A 21,428-nucleotide genomic window follows, 5' to 3' on the forward strand; every position below is an offset into this window, starting at 1 on the left:
GGTGGAGTTTCATTGAGTATGTGGCTGTGGGTTAGATTGGTGTGTCCTAGTCTTATTCTTGTGAATTTTATTGAGTCTGATCGTGAGATGTTTTTCGTCGGGGTGCTGTCGTGGCTAATATTTTTGTAGTGGATTGAGGAGTTGTTAAATATTGAAGTTTTAAAGGTTTCAGTGTTTAGTTTGATGAGTTTCAAGTTGTCTGATGTGTTGAAGTTTTTTTGGGTAATCAAAGGGAAATTATGTGCGTTTTTTGCTGTTTCGTCCGCGAGCTCGTTTCCTGGAATCCCGCAGTGTCCCGGGAACCATAGAATTAAGATTTTATTTCTCTTGTATTTGTTTAGGATATTTCTGATGGAGGTGGTGAAGTAGTTTTGGCTTTTTATGTTTTCAATTTCATTTAGGGATGATAGGGAATCTGTGCAGATTGCAAATTTTCCTCGTTGTTTGCTGGCGTGGTTGCATGCTGTCAGAATTGCTGCTATTTCGGTATGCTGCTATTTGTGGGAGTATATGGTGGAAAATAATTTCTGTTTCCGTGGTTACGCTATATGAGACTCCGTTAGCCGACTTGGATCCATCTATGTAAAGAAAGTGTCTGCCTGCTAGTGTGTTTTTTAATTCCTTGAACTTTTTAATGGCGCCGTTTCTGCTTTGGATGAGGTGTGTAGTGCGGTGTTAGTGCTTGTATTACTGCACAGCCAGTGTGGGGTTATTTCTTTCCTGCTTGTTTCGGGTGATACATAAATATTTACTTTTCTAATTGTTCTATTGTGTTGTGTAGTGAAGACGGGACTTTTGGTATTCTATTGGAATTTTTAATTTTGTTGTAAATTTTTTCAATTGGTGAGAGCTTGGAGTTGATTATGATTTTGATGTTTTTTTGTGTTGCATATGTTGTTCTATGTTCTATTGGCAGTATGTTAGCTTCATGCAATAGGTTGTTTATTGGGCTGGTGCGAAAGGCATTGAAGGCGATTCTTATTGATGAGTGGTAAATCGTTCTTAGTTTGCTCAGGGTTGATTTTGGAGCATTTCCATAATAATTGATTTGACCACATATATTATTGTGTTTGTGTTGCAGCAGAATTTTTTGTTGGCTAGACATTTAATGACGTCTAGTCTTTTAGCTAGTTCTAAAGTAAGATTTTCTTTGTGTTTGTTCCATCTGTAGTTTCTGGCTATTGTTATTCTTAGTATTTTGAGGGACGTTACATTTTGTATGGGGGTATCGTTGGTTTGCAGTGTAAAGTTGCAGGTTCTTTTTCTACAAACGTGCAGATGTTTGCATTTGTTGGTTGAGAGGGATGCACCCGAGTAGTTGCACCATTGATTTATGTCGTTGAGAAGTGCGTCTACGTTGAGGTTGTTTTGTTTTTTCCTAAGATTGTAAATTATTGTGAAGTCGTCGGCGTAAGCAGTGAAATCCATTTGTTTGTACGTAGCAAGTATTTTGTTTAATTGGTTTAATGCTATTGCGAATAATATCACAGATAAGGGGGATCCTTGCGGTATTCCATTGTGTAGTGGTTGGGGGTTTGAGTGGGATTTGTTGGAAAGGACTGTTATTATACCCGTTACTCGTAGAGTAAAAGTATAGGTATACTAGATTCGTTGAAAAGTATGTAACAGGCAGAAGGAAGCGTTTCCGACCATATAAAGTATATATATTCTTGATCAGGATCAGTAGCCGAGTCGATCTGGCCATGTCCGTCCGTCTGTCCGTATGAACGTCGAGATCTCAGGAACTACAAAAGCTAGAAAGTTGAGATTAAACATACGGACTCCAGAGACATAGACGCAGCGCAAGTTTGTTGATTCATGTTGCCACGCCCACTCTAACGCCCACAAACCGCATAAAACTGCCACGCCCACAATTTTGAAAAATGTTTTGATATTTTTTCATTTTTGTATTTGACTTGTAAATTTCTATCGATTTGCCAAAAAACTATTTGCCACGCCCACTCTAACGCCCACAAACCGCCAAAAACTGTCTGTGCTGAAGGCTCTTTTTCGCACTTCCACTAGCTGAGTAACGGGTATCAGATAGTCGGGGAACTCGACTATAGCGTACTCTCTTGTTTTTCTATTAGTGAGGAAGTATGTTATGTAGTTGGAGATCCTTGGGCCTATTTTCCAGGCTATGAGTTCGTCAATGATGATGTGGATGCCTTCTCTGTCAAAAGCTTTAGCGATATCTAGTGAGATGATCGACGCGTGGCTTTTCTTTGATAGGGATGCAGTTATCTGATAATCTAGCATAGCTAGAGAATCAGAAACCGATTTTCCCTTTCTGAATCCCATTTGCCGGTTATCTAGAAGCTTGCTATTTGAAGCAAGCCACCATAGCCGTTTTGCTATTATTTTATCAAGGACTTTGGATATGCATGGATTGAGTGAAATGGGTCGGTAAGAGTTAATGTTGGTTTGGTCCGTGTTCGGTTTGGGTATAGGTATGACGCTGCTTACTTTAAGTTGCTGAGGTATATATGAGCTAAGGATGTTGTTGAAAAGTTTTAGCAGTCTTTGTTGTAGGCTTGTGGATAGGTTTTTAAGCATAGGATAGCTTATACGGTCTCGGTCTGGAGAGACCTTTAAGTTGGTTAAGTGCATCAAGGAGTTCTGTAAGAGATATGTCCTGTTCGATGCTAAGTGCTGTAGGGGATGGGACGTGTTTGTGAGGGATTGGATTTGATTTCCTTTGTATGAATGTTGTGTGGAAGTTCCTGTCAAGCGATGCTTTAGACCAGTGGGTGCAGAGGTTGTTGGCTATTTCATTTTTGTCCATAATGCTTTGTGCTGTGTCTTTGGGATCGGTAAGGCAGTGGATGTGGTGCCTAGTTTTCAGGCCGCAGAAATGGTTTATTTTAGTCCATATTTTTCCGATGGGTGAACTTGGGCTAATTTCGGTTGTAAAGCTTTCAATTGCTGATTTTTTTCTTATTTTTATTTCTCGTTCGAGTTTGGCGTTGGCTTTTTTGTAGGATAATACGTTTGTCATATTAGTGTTTCTGTTGAGATTTTTCCATGCTGTTTGCTTTTCATTTCTTAATTGTTGGAGGGTTTGGTCCCACCGTGGAACGTTCCGCTGTCTTCTAGACTAGTGTGAGTGGGGGATGGATTCATTGGCGGATTGAATTATTATTCTTGTAATAATAGCGAATAGATTTTAATAATGTATTTCCTCTTTGGTTGTTGGTTTGTGAGCCCCAGCTCCTGTGCCAGCTATTAAAATCTCCAGTTATTAGTAGGGGTGGTTGTAAGTTGTCGTATATATTTCTGAGGTTTTGTATTGTAAAAGGTTTGTTGGGTGGGATGTAAGATGATGCTATGGTGAACTTGAATTTGAAATGAATTGTTACTGCTATTGTGTCGAAGTCAAAGGCGCTGATTTCTACATTTTGATGTTGTAATGAGTTATAGACGAGGAGAGCAACTCCTCCAAAACTGTTTGTGGCGGTGTTTTCATGATAGATAGTGTAGTTTATTGGAATAGGTATGTTTTGAGTAGAGTGTAAGTGTGTTTCTTGTATGGATATTATCTTAGGGTTGTGTTTTTTTTATAATAATTTGCAATTGGTTGTAGTTGTTAATGTAACCGTTCATGTTCCACTGTATTACTTTAAGCATTTTTTTTTAATTGGTATTTTAATTAATTTAGGAAATAGAGAAAATTTACCTGTTTTAATGTATAATTGCATTATATTTTTTTTTGTATTTATTTTATTTTTGTTTGTATTAGATACTGTCGCTGTCGCTATTAAGAAGTGGGTTTTTGTTCCTATTCTTTTTTTTTTGTTTTTGTTCAGTTTTTCCTTTAGATTTAAGGGGTTTGGCGAGAGTGTTTTGTTTGTTGGTGTAGATTCTTAGTTTTAGGTCTTCTTGTATGGAGGAGTTCAGTGTTGATGTACATGCAGTGATCGGGGTGGTGTCCATGAGTGTGTCGAGGCAAACACATTAGAATAACAAGATGCGTAACGCCATACGATTTTTTTGCACACGATTCTTTCGTGGTGGCTTTTCAAGTGGCTCCAGGCTCTCTCGAAATTTTGTTTAAAAGCCAGCATCTCTCTTGTACGCATACAGCGACAGCTGACCACTGTATTGGTGCACACGTATGCACATGCATTGTAAAAATGACAAAATATGCCCTTCATTTTAGAAGTTCTTAGACTTTAAATCTATATTATTTTTTATAAATTGCCACCACTTAAAAACTCTAGTTTTGCATTGCCTTAACATAACAATCATTTAAATTCAACATAGAAATAACAATAGCATAATCTATGTACATAATAATGCATAATAATTTTAAAATATGACTTTATATTAGAATAATTGTCATTAGGGTATTCAGCGTGCGACGTGTGAAATATATAAGAAGACCATGATTCTTCGGTGCTTATTTGCGCACTTCGTGCATCAAGAAATACATTTTGCAATAAACAGTTTCCATATTTTTTTTTATTTTATAAATAGTATTTTAGTTTATGAATTATTCTTATGAAATATTTATTTTTTAAATGTTATTTCTTTTTTTTGAAAATTCTTTGTTTTAAATTACAGTAGTTTTAAAAATTTACTTTGTATATGTTTTTATTATTTATTATAGTTATTTAGTCAAATTACTAGTATAAAAATTACCAATTTTCAATATTTAAAATGCAAATATGATTCAGATAAATTATTTTTTTTTATTTTTTTTTGATGTTTTTAAAAAAGCGCGCAATTATGGGTGGAAAGAAAAGCGCGCCAATTTTTTTGATTTTCCTTTTAATACGTTTTCTTGTTCTCTTAATACGTTTGCTTAACGCTGACTATACGTAGAGCTCCTCGATTCTTTTTAAATTTCGCTATAAAATTGTGTTTACAATCAATTAAAGTTGTTTGGTTGCATTGCTAAAGTACGGAAATATATGTGCGAATTATAAATTGCGATTGGTAGTGATAAATAAGAGAAAATTTCAGTTAACTGAATTAAACTTAATTTCGTAATTTTACGCGCTAATACTACGGGCTGCTGCTACTGCTGCTTTTTGAAAAAGGTTAGAGTTAAAATGTATTAGTTTTAATATAAAAATATTTTATTGGCCCATTGGAGCGGCGCTTTCATCAAACGAATATTACAAAAAAAATTCTTTCAAACCATAATAGTTACGAATCGAAATTGACCAAAACATTAATCAAATTTGTTTCTTAGATCAAAATTGATTTCGGCCCAAAAATCGCCTTCTAGCACAAGCACGCACACATACACACTATCTCCTTTATTGTTTTTACTCACACAAGCAAGTTAATTCTATTTTTAGATTTTTACGCTCTGAATTTTTGGCGAGCGAAAAGAGAGCAATTTTGGCCGTCACCAAAAAAGTGGCTGCATAGTGCAAAACCAATGTATGGCCGTTACGCATCTTGTTATTCTAATGTCTTTGGTCGAGGTCATCATATGTTGTGGTGTGTCTAGATGGGGGTTTAGCGGCTGAAGAGGTGGAGGCAGTATTTTTTCCGTTCTGAAGTGAATTGGTTAAGACGATGGGTAGTTTGGTGATTGGCGTGGCTTCTTTTATTGTTTTTTCGGTTGTTATGGTTGAGTATAGAGTAGGTTGGTGGGTATGTCGTGAGTAATAAATCATTAGGGCCTTTTTGTGGTCGACTTTTTCGAGGGTTTTTATAGATGTTAGTTCTTTTTGTTTTATAAATGCCTGTTGTCTGGGATATCGTATTTGCAATTTACGCAAAATTTAGTTTTGGTGCATATTTCGTCTGTTGTTGTGTGTTGTTCTGCGGAGCAGTTGATGCATATTTTGTTTGATGAGCAAGCAGTTGTGGGATGTCCAAATCTTAGGCAGTTTCGGCATCTGAGTGGAAGAGGAATATATGGGCGTACATTCACTCACTCGTATCCAATTATCAGTGTATCTGGAAGCGTTAGTGATGCAAAGGTGATAATGATGAGGCCAGTTTCTTTAGGTTCGTTGTTTTCAATTTTTTAATTTTCCGTATTTCTGTCACGTTTTGTGGTTTTAGTTCATTTACAATTGTTTCGTCGTCGATGGTACGGAGATCATTGGAGTATATAACTCCTTTGGAGAAGTTGAGGGTCTTGTGCTCACTTACTTCTACGGGGAAGTTGTGAAAGTTAGTCATTTTTAGAAGTTTTTGTGCTTGTAGGATGTCTTTAGTTTTGATTAGCACCGATCCTTCTTTTGTGACCTTGGCTGTTTCCACTTCACCGTTGCATGCGTAGTCAATAACTTTTTTCCTTAAGAATGGGTTTACGTTTTTAAATGTTTAATTGTCTATTCTTTTTTTTTATGATTATGAATTTGGGTCCAGTGTCGGATGATTTAAATAATTTATTTATTTCGGGAGGCATTGTTGTTGTTGTTTATTGGGCACTAGCCCTTTTTGCTTTGTCACTTTTTTTTTGTCTCTTTTTATGTCGTTTGCTTGTCGAAAAAAATTTTTATATGGTTAGTGTTGTTGGTTTTTAACTGATAAGGCGTATAGGTCCGCTGTTAATTAGTCGCACGTCTTTACTTCTCGAAGCTTGGAGTGGTACTGAATGCATTTTATTTAATTTATTTTCTTGATCCGTTTTCGGTTTTTTTTCCAGAAATACCTCTATTAATATATTTCTTTATTTTTAGGCTATAGAAAATCGACATGCTTTGGCAAAGGCATTGTACTCAAAAACGTTTACATGGCTGGTTTCCAAAATAAATAGCTGTACAAATCCAGGACAAGATGGCGCTAAATTTCTTGGAGTTCTCGATATATTTGGATTTGAAAATTTTTCTCATAACTCATTTGAGCAACTATGCATTAACTATACCAATGAAAAGCTTCACAAATTTTTTAACCATTATGTTTTCGCCTTAGAGCAATCAATCGTAAGTACAAATGTACATACTCATACATCTTCACCAAACAATACGATAAAATAATTAAAATTTTAAGAGTAAAGGTAGTTCAATGCGATGTAAAGCTATATGATAACCATAAAAGTGATTGTACAACAAGATTCATATAAATTTTATTAAAATTTTAGTGTGTTTTTGTGGTTTTGTTTCAGGCATATTAAACTAATTTCGAAATTATGACTAGTAAGCATGACTAGCTAATATTTCTTATAAGTTTAATGATCATTGTTTCAAAGTGTACTCAAAATTCGCTTTGATCTCAGGCTTTGATTGCATTGAATCACCCCTGGAGCTGTCACATCAGAATGTTAGAACAAGTGATGTCCCCGCTACTATGCTTAGTACATAGCTAGGTAAACCCCGTGTGCAATCGTTTTGCTGCTTGCTAAAGCAATCGGGGTTCTAGACCATCTAGACCATGATACCAAAGACATTAGAATAACAAGTTGCGTAAAGCCATACAATTTTTTTGCACACGATTTTTTGGGACTGGCTCTAGCGCTGGCTCCAGGCTCTCTCGAAAAGCCAGAGAGGGGAGAGCTCTACGAGTAACAGGTATTCAAATGCAAATTTAAATACTTATATTATATGTGGCCAACTAAGCTTCAAAGAGAACGGTCGTGTTTATTTTCTGCGCTCCGAATTTCTATGTGCGTTTGTCAAAACCAGCGGCGGTTTTTAATAAATTCTTTGTAATTCTATTTTCTAATCACATTTATTACAACTCGGTTCGTTTCGCGAGTGATTTACGTTTGATTCGGACAGTGAGAGATTCCGATTTGTCTGCACTGGTTTCTCAACTAGTGATTTCACCTGTCCCGATTAGTTCACCACCACAAAGGAATATTGAGTCCTGACTTCCGGCATAAGTTGGCCCTTCAGAAATACAATCTGCGGTGCCAAAAGCCTTCATGGTGGATAAACTAAAGAAACAAACTTCCGTTTCTCGGCTTTCCCCTGATCAAAAAACATCTGATGTGTTGTTCTATATACAAGACAAAACAAAAACCGATAATATGAAAGTGGAAAAATTTAACTTTTCTTTAAATCTTTCAAGATAACTGTCCCTAATGAGCTATTTTTGGCTAATGTTCTAGTGATTGTTGGACGAATCGTATATTAGTGAAAGAATTCAAAGCTAAGATTAACAAGAGAGAACGCTATAGTCGAGTTCCCAGACTATCTGATACCCGTTATTCAGCTAGTGGATGTGCGAAGGAGAAATTTCAACATTTACATTGGAGACTTGCTAAAATCGGACGTGTTTTTAATACGCTGCGCGAAAAAATCCTTTATCACGAAGACGGCTGGGCGAGTTTGGCTGAATAACTGCCCAAAGCCACTCGGTGCTAATGTGCATCATTTCGGCGCGATAAACAGTGAAAAAAACGCGAGCGATTGGTAAATTGCCTAATTTTTATGACTTTGCAATTCGGTGCAGCTGAGAACAACAGCTGACAGCGCTGCCAACTTACGTCGGCAAGTGATCGGAGCTTAGTGGCGTTGCCAGACCATCGGCACTGCCAGGGCTGCTCCAACAACCGAATCGTGTACCTGTACCTAAATAATAATATTCAAACAATAACTAATTTGAATTTATTATTTGAATCGAAACAGTGAAGTGAACCAAACATAAAATCATAAGCGAAAAGACGCTCTGTGCAATGCCTGCACATATAGATTTTCTAACAAATCCATAAGTTATTAATCATCAATTAACTAATTACAAATATAAATAAACTAACCAAAAACAATGAGTGAAAACGAAGCTCGCGCGCAGCGTCAACGTCAGCAAGATGAGCACCGGCTCTCATTGCAACGAAACAACGCGTACTTCTCATACGTCTCCGCGACTTCTGCAGACAGCGAGCAGACAGCGAGCGGTCAATCACCCCTAACCCGACGAATTTACTTTTGCCAACAACTCAAGAAAGAGCGCGTTCTTGCTCTCCCTCATTACTAACTTCGTCAGAAAACCCGCAAGCACCAAACACTTGCGAAATTTCTTCACGCTTGCCTACGGTGACTAGTACTGTGACAACAACAACCACTGCAACTGCAATCACAACAACAACTGGAACGGTATCATCGGCTCGCTCAATTTCGTCGACGCAAGTACTTGCTCGCCCTGAGCCAGCGATCAAAACAAAAACGCAACTTAACGGTTCCGCTGTGCTAGCAGAAAACCAAAACATAAACAAGAACGCCGGGTCGACCATACAGACTGAAATGGATCGCTACATAACAATTAAAAGAAAACTCAGCCCTCAATATAATAAAGATCAACAATCCGAAAATAAGGCTAAAATTACACGAGACGATGTCACTAATAAAACGCCAGCAAACACCAACAGATTTGAGCTTCTGGCAAATTCTACTGATGAAAGTGTACAAACGGCAAAGTCATCCAAAGAGGAACCTAAGAAGGTTAAGCCTCCTCCAATATACATTCGCGAAAAAAGCTCAAGTGCCTTAGTGAATAAAATAGCGACATTAATATGAGAAAACTCGTTCTACATAATTCCCCTAAGAAAAGGGAACATTAATCAAACAAAAGTTCAAACTCAAACCGATACTAGCCATCGTCTCCTAACCAAATTCCTGGACGATGCAGGAAAAAACTTTTATACATACCAACTAAAAAGCGCAAGGGGCCTACAGGTTGTTCTCAAAAGGATTGAGGCAACTGTTTCGACCACTGAAATCGTAGAAGCGCTCAAGGAAAAGAACTTTAATGCAAAAATGGTCATGACATACTTAACAAAAATAAGGAACCACAACCAAATCGAGTTGGAGCCAGAGAGCCAGATACTAAAAAAAATTAAGTTCACCCAATCTACAAGTTACAGCTACAAGTTACAGCCAACACTAACACTGAACTCTATCTGCGTAGTCTGTAGTGAAGCCCACAACACAGCGAACTGTCATAAGAACAAGGAAGACAGCTCTGTTAAAATGTGCAGCAACTGCGGTGGAAGTCACACAGCGAATTGGCGTGGCTGTGTAGTATATAACTGGGGCACCATGGTACCTACGCAGCGAAAGCATCCATAGAGACCTCAACATAAACCTCGTCAACGAGGAAATCCAGATGAGAAAAAGTAAACATCAAGCAAAGCTCGCCGCACACGAAAATCCTCTCGCGAAGTCGCTCACGCGTGTATGTAGTCACAGCAGACTAAAGCGCAAAGATTCTCCAGCCCAGCAAAGAAAAATCTAGGGCCGTCTCTAAGAAATACAACTATTTAATATTGTACTTAAACTAATTTATATAATAAGATTTAAATAATTATTGTTAGTCTCATAATAAGAGAAGATCCAATAAATAACGCAATAAGTTCGAAAAAAAGGGACAGTTTTTGCCGGTTTGTTGGCGTTAGAGTGGGCGTGGCAAAAAGTTTTTCTGGAAATCGATAGAAATTTACAACATTAATAAAAAATATCACTACATTTTTTAAAATTGTGGGCGTGGCAGTTTTGGGCGGTTTGTGGGCGTTAGAGTAGGCGTGGCAAAACATTTTTATTCAAATCGATATTAATTTACAAGACTAATAAAAAAATTTAAAAATATCAAAACAATTTTCAAAAGTGTGGCAGTTTTGGGCGGTTTGTGGGAGTTTGAGTGGGCGTGGCAGCATGGGTCAACAAACTTGCGCTTCGTCTATGTCTCTGGACATTCTAGCTTTTCTGGTTCCTGAGATCTCGACGTTCATACGGAAGAACATGGCCAGATCAACTCGGCTATTGATCCTAATCAAGAATATATGTTACGTCGGTGTATTAGTGCCCGTGTCCTGGGTAGGGACTCAGGCCAAGGGGCATCCGATGATGCCAACGTAAACTCGTCGATTTCGGGTCGTGGGATCTTGGTAAGCCCCTAACCTCTCCAACATAACGAGAATAAATATTAGTAGTGCCTGAAAAAGTTTGTACCGTTCGTCAGTCAGCAGTTTCCACTGCCCCGCAAGCTGTAGCTTGGCTATAATTGTTTTTAGCGAGGAGTATCGAATTCATCACCAAGCAATGGTGTGCAAATCAACAAAAAATTTTTGGCTATTCACGACTACAAACGTCGCTCTGAGGGCTCATGTTTTTGCATAACAAAAACAAGGCGGATACTCGCTGCTGAATAGTAAAAACAATTTATTTAAGACAATATGGAACATAAAATATTTAATTTCTACCAATGAAATGCATTGCCTGGAAGAGGCTAACAATAAAATATTTTTCTCTAAACCTGACACCCTTCGGTTACTATTGTTACGAAAAATATACTTATATTTACTAACTGTGTGAAAATAAAATAAGCACGAGAATCTATCTTCTATATATATAAAAATTGAGAACAAGTTTCACCAATGATTATAACTCCAGAACGCATGAGCCGATTTCAACGGTTTTGCATTCGTTGGAAAGGTCTCGGGCTCCGTTAGGACGAGCAAAAAAAATTCTGGAAAAAGAAAAGCGGGAAAATCGTTTTTTACATGCAGCGTTATTTCTAAAACATAGGATGACATTCTTCTCTGCTCATTTCGTTTTATTTAATTCATGAGACATACTTTATTTGGTTTATAAATAAATTGTAACAGCAGGCATTTGTTTTTGAGGTGGTAAGTTGAACTGTGTTTATTTTGTGTATCGTGCATTTGAGGTTAAGTTCACCGTTTTATCCTGCTGTGGTTCATTTGGCTGTTCATTTGGAAAATGGACAACGTGTTTATTTTACTAATTCAAATGTGGAGCAGAGAGCGGCACAGCCGCTAAACGTTGTAGGACCACGCTCATTTCAACATTTGCGAACAGTTAATGGTAATTTATGTCAGACATATCGCGAAGCATGTGAACACTTACATTTGTTGGAAAATGATGCACATTGGGATTTGACACTTCACGATGCATCGATTTCTTCTTCTTCACATCAAAAAGGTATGCTATATGCCATAATATTATTGACATGCTTTCCATCGAATCCACTTGATTTGTGGAATAAATATAAAGGTTTAATGGCCGAAGACTTTTTAAATCGAATGCGTCATCATACCAGAAATCACGATTTGCTGATCTCATTGGAAATGTATAACGAGGCATTGATATCGATTGAAGATATGTGCCTTGCGATGGCAAATAAAGCATTAGGTCAATTAGGTATGCCTTCAACGAATCGTCCAATGCATGATTTGTTTGATCGAGAATTGCAACGTGAACAACAGTACAATATCAATGAATGGCAAACATTTGTGAATTGGAATTTACCCAAATTGAACGACCAACAAAAACATGTTTACGATACCATTATGCAAGCAGTACAAAATGATGTTGGTAGATTGTATTTTTTGGATGCGCCTGGAGGTACGGGTAAAACATTTGTGGTATCATTGATTTTGGCAGCCATTCGGTCACAACAAAAAATTGCATTGGCACTTGCTTCGTCAGGAATTGCTGCTACTTTATTGGATGGTGGCATTAAAATTGCCGTTAAATGTGCAGGTTTGTTTGTATTCATTGATTGATCTATTTAAAATACATTAGTGCTAATTAATATATTATTTTTGAACGTGCAGGTGATTGACAATCCCACATGCAACATATCAAGAAATTCTGCAATGGCAAAAGTTTTGCAGCAAGCAGCATTTATTCTATTTGATGAATGTACAATGACCCATAAAAAATCTCTGAAGGCATTAAACAGAACAATGCAAGATCTACGTCGCAATCAACAAATTTTTGGTGGTGCACTAATATTTTTGTCAGGAGATTTCCGACAAACATTGCCCGTCATTCCACGTGCAACGTTAGCGGATCAGGTCAATGCGTGCTTGAAGTATGTTTTCCTGTGCCGATATGTCCAAAAATTGGCATTGAACATAAACATGCGTGTTCAATTGCACAATGATCAATCTGCAGAACGGTTTTCGACGCAATTATTAGAAATCGGAAATGGCAAAGTTCCAAATACAAATGGCTTGATCACTTCGCCAAACAATTTTTGTACAATTCTACAATCTAAAGGCGAATTAATAGAAAGCGTTTTTCCAAATATAATTCAAAATTACAGAAATCACGATTGGTTGACAGAACGAGCAATATTGTCACCAAAAAATTTACATGTCAATGAAATCAATTGTCACATTCAATTGCCAGGCGCACTGACATCATATAAGTCTTTTGAAATCTGGTATCTGGTAAATCTGCTATGCCACCGCATTTTTTGAACTTAAAAATCGGCTCATCAATTATTTTACTACGGAATTTAAATGCACCAAAATTGTGCAATGGCACAAAATTGGTTGTAAAAAATTGATGTCGAATTTAATTGAAGCCACGATATTGACTGGAAAAGCGAAAGTAGAAATGGTGCTCATTCCGCGTATTCCGTTGATACCAACAGACTTGCCGTTTGAATTTAAGCGACTGCAATTCCCAGTGCGTCTATCATTTTACATGTCCATCAATAAGGCACAAGGACAAACGCTTCTAGTATGCGGGTTGAATTTGGAAGAACCGTGTTTTTCTCATGGGCAGCTATACGTAGCCTGTTCAAGAGTTGGCATTCCAAACTCATTATTTGTATTCGCTCCAAATGGACAAACGAAAAATATAGTTTATCCAAATGTTTTGGATTGAAAATAACAATTTTCAAATAAAATAAATGATTTTCATATAACAAATTCTAGGAATTGAATTTTAAGACTGCATGCGGCGAAGCGCATAGGGCCCACTAGTATATGTATATATAATATAGAGAAAACTCAGGAACAGGGTTCCGCCAAAATTAACCCACTTTAATCCGGAGCGATTAGATCTCGACGCGTTGGATCCTGGGTGTTCCTATATATAGAGTGATGGAGTTATACGTACATATACCTTTGTACACCAATAATTGTAACCGAACAATAATAAGATATACACAACCAAAAATAACAAAAATACACTTAGTGAAGGTCATGTGGTCGACAACCTCCACGGTGTTGATCACATTTGCTGTGTTGTCGGAGGCTTTAGACTCCTTGCCACCCATCCTGAGACTTCTATGGAACTAGTGTTTTCCTTCAAGTGTGTTCCTTTTGTTGGTCCTGGATCCTTCCAAAGTAGTTCCTGTTACTCTAAGGGTTGATAGCGTCCTCGCTCCTCGACATTTTTCCTTTGACTGAAGTTATCCCGAGTGTTGGCTTTCGGGTAGTCAGTTCGAGTCTTCCAGGATATTCACTTTTGGATGTTCACTTTGAGTATTCCCGACTATAGACTGACGGATTATCATCCGGGTAATGACGTACGGATAGTTACCCGGGTTATTGACTATTTTATCTGTAGGCCACGGTCTTTTTATACCCGCATAGAGCTTTTTCTGATCTATCGGTCTTCCATGCCAAGTGTTCCCACCTAGGAGTCATATTTCTAACTTACTCCTATTTGGGGAGTCAATACCTCCTCGGTGAATTGTGCCCGGAACTGGTGTAGGTTTCCTTTTCTTTCTGCAACCTATTGCGACCGCTGAACTGGTCATCGGACACTCGGTTGTTGTCGACTTGCATTTTCTTTGTCGCAATCCGTCTGACTCAACGCGATGATAGTACCCCTTCCCCTGCTTTACATTCTGGTTGTGAATCTTCAAAGTCTTAAGATCTCACGAAAAGGGTGTACGTAACAGGCTCGAAGTGATCGATGCGTTTACGCATGGAATGACTTCGCAAAATAAATGGTACGCCCTTTTTCTAAGTTGATTTTCTTTCCCTGTTCTTATCGGGCGTCCATAAACGTGTGGCTTCGACCATACTCCGCTGACTGCGCTAACCGGGCTATTATGTAAAGATAGAAGTTATCGGTTGTGATCTGTTTTTTTTTTCTTCAAGAATGCTTCTGCTACTTTTCAAATACAACTCGTACCAGCTCCGGCATCTAGTGGTGCCAGTATTTCTTTCCATCACCCTTAGTGATGTCTTGTTGTACGCTCATCTCCGTGTCCGCGACTTTCTGTCCAAAGCGTCTGTGTTCGGTTATGTTTTCATAAAGTTTTTGTGTCTTGCGAGCGTTCCGTGCGATGTTATCCTGTGCGCTGTTGAAAATGCGCTATCGTGCCAATGCATATTCTTCCTTTCGTTGTTCTAGGTTCTTTTGTGATGGGTAGTTCTGCTTGAGCTTGAGGTCATTTACGGGTATGACGAATTCCCGGTCTTGTTTGGCGGACTCCGTGGAAAACACATGTGTTTATCGTCATCTTCTGGCAAAAACGACAAGTGGACTCATGGAATCGAGACGTGCCTGAATTCTTGTTTGCGGGGTGTTGGCGGTAGAAATTCACTCCGTATGCACACACATAGCAAATCATATCGTGCAAAGAGTTTCTGCACCCAGGCGCTGTTCTGTTCCGGCTTGCGTTGCAATACTTCTACAAGAACATCATCAGGAATACGTCCTCGCACGTCTGAGCGTTGGATCTCATTTGCTGGTCTACTTCGCATCGGTTTTCCATGGTTTTTTAACCACCGATCCACTCTGAGCCCCTCCTTTTTAAGCTTTGCCAGAGATCTAATTGGGGACGTCAACAATAACCCACTCATTTGGGAGTTCATGTTGTCCTTTAAAAGTTTTACAAATTCATCCTCGGCGGTCTTTTGTTTTAATTTAAAGTGTAAGTTGTGCATGTCGGAGACATAATCTCTGAAGGACTCGTTAGTCAGCAGACTATGAAATTCTCTGAACACTTGCTGTCGACTTATTCCATATAATTCTTGTAACCTTTCCACACGGAATAAAAAACTTTCAACGGTCATACCGCGGCCGGTTCCGTCAAATTTTAAGTTCCATTTATCTTGCCGAACACCCTTTTGTGCTGGCGCTTGAAAAGTTAGACTACGATCTAGCTCGGGGTGAAATTGGTGACTGGTCTCTGCTGTTCCGGTACGCATTGTTCCGTTATCTGCTGCGGAGTGGCCGTTCGTCTGGGCTCCCTTAATCGATGCATCTGGCAGTTAAAACACTCTTGAGACACTTGTTCTGGTGTCGGGGTGTCTTGATTCCTTAGAAAGATATTCGTGGGGTTTCTGGCCAGTCCAGATGGTGGTGTTCCGTAAAGGTTTGTGCAGCTTGCAACTCAGCCACTCTCTTCTTCAGAGCGTTTATTTGAGCGCTCATTTCCAATTGCGTAAATCTACTTTGTCTTACTAAATCCATCAGTTCTTTTTCCCGCCTATCGGCAGTATACGAACGGTCTTCCGAACTTTCCTGGTACCGCGGAACCATGCTGGAGGGTCCCCTAGGAGTTCCTAGCGGTAAATCCATTCCTCCTTCATCCATTGTATTGTCAATCTGATCGGTCAAGTGTCCTACCTCTTCCGGCTGGTTTTCGAAATTTTCACGACTCTCTTGATTAAGTGCCTCATATAGTCGCCCCCTTCATTTATGCATTTGGGTTTCTCTATTTAAGAATTGTTTTTGGTATTCTGCTTGGTATGCAGCTAAATATATGACACGATCTACCTTGAACGTTGCTGACTGCATAAGATAGCTATGCTGGGGTGCTGTTACGTCATTAATAAGTCTCTCCTCAGTCAAAAACTCGTCCGGTATTTAAGCCCCAAAAAAAAAAACAAATAATTAGCCGGAGCTGTTGGTCGTTGCTCTGACATGGTTACATCTGGCCAACATGCCTCCGTCTTCCGCTGCTTAGGAAACTTTTACTAGGTTCCGTACGTGAACTAGCCCACCTTTTTCTGGGGAGATTTTACGAGGTTCCGTACGTGAACTGGCCTTCTCTTTTCCTCGTGAGCTTCTACGTGGTTCCATATGTGAACTGGCCGTCCTTCTCCTGGGTAGTTTTTACGTGGTTCCATATGTGAACTGTCCACCTAAGACAGTGTATGTCAGAAAACCCACTTCCGCCAGTCGTCAGAAAATGATTCTGTTTGACCGATATTTGCGGACTCCACACCTGCTGCTATTTTACCGATACGTTCGGAATCCACAACAGTTGTCCTATTTCCCTGGCTACGTGCCTCACAAACGACCTGGCTACTTGGCCTAGTACGTCGGCAGCGTGAACCAATGAAACTAAAATCGTCCCCCGCCCAAAATTAGTCATAGAAAGCCGTAACGACTCGCGTCTCTTAAACGACCTGGCTCCTTAGCCTAGTACGTCGGCAGCGTCGATTTTACGTTTTCCGGTCAGTTTCCCCAACCCCTCTGTACTGGATATTCAAATAAACGATATACCCGCACTGCACCGCTACCATTATATTGCCATTATATCTGCGCTCCTATCTCCTTTGGACTCCACCTTCTCGAACGAGCCAACCACAAATTATATTTTCGTTAATTACAAAAAACGTCGATCGGCACTTAGTTGGTTGATATTATAACAAGGACACATTCTTGATTTAAGGAATTTTTACAAATCAATTTTTCTAATGACAAAACAAAGGACTAACGATTTAAATGGGATGATAAGCAAAAGTGATCTCAAAGTCATGCCTCAATTCTAAACCATTTACGCGTGTTCTCGGTTGCAGAAGTTGGGGCTTTAAGTTATGATAAATAGTAAAAGAATTATTAAGCGCGCGCTACTTAAGTCCAATATTCTGTAAATAGTCAAATTATTTTATTTTTTTTTAATTCCTTGTTATTCCTCTCGGGAACTTAGGGCCTCTACGAGAGCCTAAATTTCTCGTATTTGTTTCGGTAATCGGTTTTAGGTTTTTTCGACCGTTGGGTTGGTGATTGGCCAGATGCGGCTTATCCCAGTGGTGGGGCTGGCACCTAACGTCATCGGGGAGTGGCGTCTACGGTGATGTTGCTAGTCGTAGAAAAGCGAACAGTCTGGTAACGCGCCAGGCCCTGCTGGGTGTTGTTGCTGTTCGCAGAACACAGGGTGCACTTGGTAACTATGTGGGGGGACCCCGCTTTACTCCATATAGCGTGGAGACGGCGTAAGGCGGTTTGGCAAGGGAAGTTTGCCGAAGATTGTTGCATTAGGCATTTTGGATGGAATAATACTTTCTAAAAACTAGAAAAGTACTTTTCGAGAGGAAAGATTGATTGTGTGGCCATGTTCCCGTCATGGGTGGGGTTTGAACCCACGCCCTCGTGTTTGACAGGTAGTTGCACTATCCACTACACTACGAGGCCCCACAAATTATTTAGGACATTAAAATATGGAATTTATGCTTATTTAGGTGCCCTTATCTCCCATTACAGAAATGTAGTTCGTTGAACCTAATGACACCATTCCCTAACAAATATGACAAATCCTTTCGTTGGGCGCCAATTCTTTTACATCGGCGTATTAGTGCCCGTGTCTTGTGTAAGGACTCAGGCCGGGGCATCCGATGTTCAGGCACCATGATGCCAGCGTAAGCTCGTCGATTTTGGGTCGTGGGGTCTTGGTAAGCTCCTCACCTCTCCAACATAACAAAAATAAATATTTTTAGTGCCGAAAAAGTTCGTATGCCGGATGGATCGTCGTGGGCCGCGAAGCCTCTCGAGTTCTGGTTTGATGTTTTATGGACTGATGAAGCTACGTTTCAGTTTCAGGGATCCTTTAGCAAGCAATTATACATCTGCCAAAACAACTAAAGGGTAATGCCGTCCAGCCAATCAATCGGTTTGGTAATGGCACGGTGATGTTCTGGGGCTGTTTAAGCTACTATGGATTTGGAGACATGGTACCAATAGAGGGTACACTAAATCAAACAGGATACCTCCATATCTTAAATGAGCACGCATTCAAGAAATAGACTGTTCTTCACGAATGACTGGATCTTGCAGCAGGACAATGCTCCATGCCACAAGGGCCGAGTACCAACCAAGTTCTTGAAAGACATAAATCAGGCGGTACTTCCATGGCCCGCACAAAGCCCCGATATGAACATTATCGAAAATGACTGGGCTTATGTTAAGAGGCAGAGGACATTTGAAAGAGATCGCCAGCGCGATAAAACAATAACCGAAATTACGGAAATTTGGTCCAAATTATCTCTTGAGTTTGCGCACAACTTTGTCCGGTCAATATCAGCAAGGCTCCAAGCAGTCATTGATGCCAAAGGCGGAGTAACCAGATATTAGTTGGCTTAATATAATCACATATTAAAATAATATAAAATATTTCGTTTTAGTTCAATAAAAAACGCAAAAATCAATTAAAAAAGCAGTGTGTAAAAAATTTTGACGCGTAAAAATTCTGTGTAATTACTTCTGACAACACACAAGCATCAGTTCAATGCTTCTATTTTTAGCCCATGAACAGTTATTTTCTCCACTTCTTCTTTCGTTTGCTTCTGTATAGATGTAGAAGCACGACAAATACCGTTATGTTCGTTTCTGAGTACAAAAGCAGCAGCAATAAGCGATCAAAGTTGGCAATTGAAAAAAAAAGCACGTTGTGTAAATACTTTTGACCACCCCTGTATATATATATGTCGGAGCGCTAAAAGTTGTTCTATGATTGTGTAGCGAGTCCCTTGATAGCTTTTCCAATTGTTCTTCCGCTGCATGTGTGTTTCTTCCCAACTTTTTTCCTAAGAAAAACAACCACGCTAAACCTGGGCCACACTCGATCTTTTTGTATGTCAAGATCTCACAATGAAATACAAACCGTCCTATCGATTAGTATCGTAAGCAAGTTAACCATCGATAAGGCGCTCATTTCAAAATAACATTTTCTTCTCCGACACGGCCATTCTGATAAATTACACGCCCCCGTGTATGAGCTACGTCCTGCCATAAATCAGAGATCCACACACTGCATTCAGACTTCAGTTCTAATTTTAATGTGACAATCAACTTAGTCTTAGTCTTAGTCATTAACATCGTTGTTTTCCTTTAACATAATCTTTAGTTTACATTAACCAACGTTATACTTCATCATTTGTTCTAATACTTCAAGTTCTTAACTATTTCGTTTTACATCTTTCTCCTTAAATCCTTCGTTAAAGATCTTTTATTTTAATTTTTCATATTTCAAATCAAAGTATTCCTTAACTTTTCATAATACAACTCAAATCTTTCTTTAAATAATTCTTTAAATTTTTCTCTCAATAGTTCAACTAATTTGAATTCAATTCAATTCATTCGTTTCATTTCTTACTTAATTTCTCTCTTCTTTTATCTCAACTTTTAATCATTCTCTTTTTATACCCGTTACTCGTAGAGTAAAAGGGTATACTAGATTCGTTGAAAAGTATGTAACAGGCAGAAGGAAGCGTTTCCGACCATATAAAGTATATATATTCTTGATCAGGATCAATAGCCGAGTCGATCTGGCCATGTCCGTCTGTCCGTCCGTCTGTCCGTCTGTCCGTCTGTCCGTCCGTCCGTCTGTCCGTCTGTCTGTCCGTATGAACGTCGAGATCTCAGGAACTACAAAAGGTAGAAAGTTGAAATTAAACATACTGACTCCTGAGACATAGACGCAGCGCAAGTTTGTCGATTCATGTTGCCACGCCCACTCTAACGCCCACAAACCGCCAAAACTTCTACGCCCACACTTTTGAAAAATGTTTTGATATTTTTTCATTTTTGTATTAGTCTCTTAAATTTCTAACGATTTGCCAAACAACTTTTTGCCACGCCCACTCTAACGCCCACAAACCGCCCAAAGCTGCTACGCCCACACTTTTGAAAAATGTTTTGATATTTTTTCATTTTTGTATTAGTCTTCTAAATTTCTATCGATTTGCCAAAAAACTTTTTGCTACGCCCACTCTAGCGCCCACAAACCGCCAAAAACTGTCAGTGCTGAAGACTCCTTCGCACTTTCACTAGCTGAGTAACGGGTATCAGATAGTCGGGGAACTCGACTATAGCGTTCTCTCTTGTTTTTTATTTTCTTTCCAAACAATAACATCATTATAATACCACTCTAGGGTCAGGTACCGCCACGTAGCCATCGACAACTGTGTACTACCTTCCGCCATTCTACTCTCTATTTCAACATCTCCATTCTCTTTCTCTTTCATCAACTTCCATACCGTCTCTTTCAACGGCTTCACTACTGTCTCTTTCAACAGCTTCCATACCGTCTCTTTCAACGGCTTCACTACTGTCTCTTTCAACAGCTTCCATACCGTCTCTTTCAACGGTTTCACTACTGTCTCTTTCAACAGCTTCCTCTGACGGGCTAACATCGATCTCCAGCTCGCTTGGCACCTGCCCATTTGGCAATCTTCTCAATCTTTCATGCGCATACTTATAACGTCTATTACCCTTCATACTCTTTAAGGTATATCTGTCATTATCCAATACTTCTGTAATCTCAAATGGACCTCTATATTTAGCATCTAATTTAGTCTGGTTTCTCTCACTATTATTAAGCAACACAAAATCTCCAACACTAAATTTTACTACCTTAGCTCTGCCTTTATCAAACCTTTCCTTCTCATACATTGCCGATCTTTCTATATTTTCTAAAGCTTGAGTTCTTATCTTGGTCAGATCTATTTCTGTTTCTGGATCATGAATTGGAACAAGACCTAAAGGACGAGCAACCTTTCCCATTAATAATTCTAACGGGCTCGC

At 39.1% G+C, this 21,428-nt stretch overlaps 1 protein-coding gene across 7 annotated transcripts in view; it reads left to right on the forward strand.

Moving 5' to 3' along the window:
• Window positions 1-21,428, forward strand: part of LOC122620870 (unconventional myosin-VIIa) — a 1,106,244-nt gene that overhangs the window by 291,778 nt on the left and 793,038 nt on the right. For all 7 annotated transcript variants that reach the window (XR_006326158.1, XR_006326157.1, XM_043798541.1 and 4 more), the window contains exon 8: window positions 6,648-6,890. Coding sequence is in view for 5 of the 7 variants with exons in the window: in XM_043798541.1 (XP_043654476.1) it covers window positions 6,648-6,890 (243 nt within the window). In the remaining 2 variants the exon portion in view is untranslated. The remainder of the gene's footprint in view (window positions 1-6,647; window positions 6,891-21,428) is intronic.

This window comes from Drosophila teissieri, chromosome 3R (assembly GCF_016746235.2).
Source record: "Drosophila teissieri strain GT53w chromosome 3R, Prin_Dtei_1.1, whole genome shotgun sequence".
Classification (NCBI taxonomy): Eukaryota; Metazoa; Arthropoda; class Insecta; order Diptera; family Drosophilidae; genus Drosophila; species Drosophila teissieri.